We start from the raw sequence: 3,446 nt of genomic DNA on the forward strand, positions 1-3,446 counted from the left end.
AATTTAGTGACGTATAATTTCTACGAAACCTGGATGCTTTAATTGGGCATCAATATCGTTCCAAGTTCCATTTGTGTCCTACTGTGGCTGGGTATTCATGACTGATGGGCTTCTCGTTTTAATAGTAATAAGAGAAACAGTTAAATATACGTGGGAAGCAAATATCGCACGAGAATAAGGTAATATAGAATCATTTATTCTCCATTTCCTTATGCATAAATATGTTGTTATGTATGTATACAATACAATGTGGATGATACTCAATTTTAAATAAAACGAAAGACAATCATGCAAATGACAGATTTCATTTACACTAGGCTAATTAATGTTTCTGCTTTCAGTGGCGGGAATGTTAAATACATGGATATATTAATAACACTCCTAACATTATAAATATCACTTTTAAATATGATGACTGTTATAATATAAGAGAGAGTTAGACTGTTCATGGGTAACAACCCGGCTGCTTCTGGCAGTGCGCTTTATTCACATAATCGCACTGTTTCGTGGCGCTGTTAAAATGAAGGTGTGCTGGACATGGCATAGGGGTTGCCATCTCTCCCTGGCAAACATAGTAGGTACTGCAATCGCATGGATGTGGTACCAAGACGTAGTCTTCCTTGATGTTGGACCAATCCGTTGGGCATGCCACTCTTTGACTGCTTGCAGCATACAGGTAGACCGCGAAAATCGCGAAAGCTACAAATATCGCTGGAATAGCGCAACGGATCCAATTAGTATTGCACGGCATTTGGAAAATAAGGAAATTAAGGAAAATTAGAATATTATTGTACAGTGTTTTTGCACAACTTTAAATGATCCGGGTACACAGAGCATCGATCACGGCAGAGCAATAATCAACATATCGATGGATTACTACACAAATGTTGCACGAGTATATCCCCTTACAGTGTTTTCGAGAAAAACAGTTTTAAAAATGCAAAGGTACTTTATAATCAAAGAAAAACACAGTTTCAGAAAAAGTGGCCATACAATATTTGTGCAGTAAGCCATCGTCTTATATGCTAACTTCACAGTCAATGCTTCACATCCTGCGCTACCTACATTTTATTAAGGCTGTTGGTCCGTAGTATAACGCGAGAATCGTAACACGGACAAGTTACAATTAAGAACTTACCTTTCATTTTGCCTTAGTTAAATTTAAAATTCACTGAATCTTCTGACTAGACGATATGGCAAATCGAAGTCCAGGTACTCTTTATATACCCAATCTACTGCCTAATTGCCTTTATCAAGGGATACCGTCCCCGGCTGACCCCTCGCTCCCTTCACGTGATGTTATCAATCACAATGACGATAACGACTACAAACGTACAACATTCTGAGACAAGATCAGCGATATTCGGTGAATTCCATGTTCCACGACTTGCTCAGGGACGGATCTGAAGAGTTTGAAGGTTAGTCTACGTTTTAATGTAACACTTTTTTCAAAATGTCTTCCAAGTCCTATGGTTTCTTTCTTAATCGTAGACGTTTAAAAATACTCATCCTCAATTCACTAATCATGTAGACATTTAATAACTCTTTATGGTAGCTATCACCAGGTGCCACATATATACTCAGTTACGTGTGTTGAGTTGCATGTCCTTGAAAATTGAGAACCGCTAGAAAAATATGTGGTTTTTGGGCGACACGCGCCAAATCTTGTATCCTTGGACTTGGAATTATTGTCAAGTAATATTATAATCGCTACCCTTGGAAGTGGCGCAACCAAGAACGCAGACACAGACATTACAGGCTGGAGTAAACCGAGTACTCGAATTCTCAGTTGACTAATGATTGCTCGGTCGAGAAAAGTCAAATGTTCGAATTTTCCGAGCCCCTTCAAATCGACGAACTGTTTGAAGAAAATGGGAGCTACTTGGAAAACTAAAACGGCTCGAATATTCGAGCCCTCGTATGACACCGAATTACTTGGAGACAAATTTTCAGCTAGAAAATTTTCGAAATACTCGAATATATTCGAACAGATCTCCAACTGTCGAGTTACACATAAATATTCGAATTACTTCGAGCTACCAGCGTCTTATAAATTTCTTCCTTAAAGTTAGATTAGTATTTGACAGTAAATACATAAATATTCGAGTAACTCGAGTAACGCCGTGTGACTTGGAAGTAATATATATTATCTGCGTTTTATATTGCAGGTGCTAGGTCACAAAACTTCCGTATACAACTATTATACTATAAAATGGAAATCACAAACTTTCACTTTACAGTAAAGTGTTTGTGCAATGAAATTAAACTGTATCTCTAATGGTAATTATTTAGAAAAGAGTCGTCCTCACTGATTTCGATGACCTTGGAATATGTTGTCCGGGGTATGATTCTGAACAACTTTTTCCTATACATGTTACCGTCAGTCGGCTTTAGTTTTCGAGATATTTGCAAAAAACTGTGACCGCTACTTGCTCTTAACAGGGCCTAACGGAGGCCGCTAAAGCATCTAACTGTTTTTTGCAAATACCTCGAAAACTAAAGCCGAGCGACGGTAACTTATATAGGGAAAAGTTGTTCAGAATGTTAACTTCGACAACGTATTTCAAGGTCATCGAAATCGATGAAAACTGCCCTTTCGTAAATAATTACCTCTTTAATTTATAAGCAATGTCTATCAGTCATACAATTTTCGGTTGTAGTTGGTTAAAGATAGTTCTCTGAATATGAAAACAACAGAGGTTTAGGTTTAGCCCTGAAACATTTAAAAATATGTATACAATGATCGCTGCACTGTAGATCTGTATTTTGGTTTTCGGAGAATACTGAAAGGTGGAACGAACTTAGAAAATAAATAGAAGACGAAACGTGCGGAAACAATCTCTGGTGGGCGGGCAAGCGAGTATAAGTCAAAATTTACCTTCAGCTTAAACAGTTCAGTTTTTGTACTTTTTTGTGAATCGAAGTTAAAAATAAAAGTTTCTTTTAACATATATGTTATTATCTTTCACGTCCAAAATTTAACACCTGATCTTACATAGCACTTTGAATATTCTAAGTGTGTTCCTGCAAAACTAATAATTCTCACTTACCTATACTCGTTTGCCCGTCCACCAGAGAAATATCGAATAAGAATGAAATAATACAGTATCTTTTATTTTCAATTTTCTTATACACAAATATGTTATTGCATATCTATACAATACAATGTGGATGATACTTAACTTTAAATAACTCGAAAGACAATCATGCAAATAGCAGATTTCATTTACACTGCGCTAATCAATGTCTGACATTATTAACATTACATTATATCCTTTTTAAATATCACGATTGTTATAATATAAGAGAGAGTTAGAGTTATGGTTTGGGACACCTTGGATCCAACTTGCAGTGCGCCCCATTCGTATAATCGCACCGTTTCGTGGCGTTGTTAAAATGAAGGTGTGCTGGACATGGCATAGGGGTTGCCATCTCTCCCTGGCAAA

General features: G+C 36.9%; 1 protein-coding gene across 1 annotated transcript; it reads right to left on the bottom strand.

Moving 5' to 3' along the window:
- Positions 1 to 203: 203 nt before the first annotated feature.
- LOC143369259 (peritrophin-1) lies at positions 204 to 1,259 on the bottom strand. Its single transcript, XM_076812980.1, has 2 exons — positions 1,139 to 1,259; positions 204 to 711 (listed from the first exon to the last, which is right to left on the bottom strand). Exons 1-2 carry the CDS (start codon positions 1,143 to 1,145, stop codon positions 446 to 448), a joined length of 273 nt encoding a protein of 90 aa, XP_076669095.1. The 5' UTR covers positions 1,146 to 1,259; the 3' UTR covers positions 204 to 445.
- Positions 1,260 to 3,446: the final 2,187 nt, after the last annotated feature.

The sequence above is a fragment of the Andrena cerasifolii genome, chromosome 5 (assembly GCF_050908995.1).
Source record: "Andrena cerasifolii isolate SP2316 chromosome 5, iyAndCera1_principal, whole genome shotgun sequence".
Taxonomy (NCBI): Eukaryota; Metazoa; Arthropoda; class Insecta; order Hymenoptera; family Andrenidae; genus Andrena; species Andrena cerasifolii.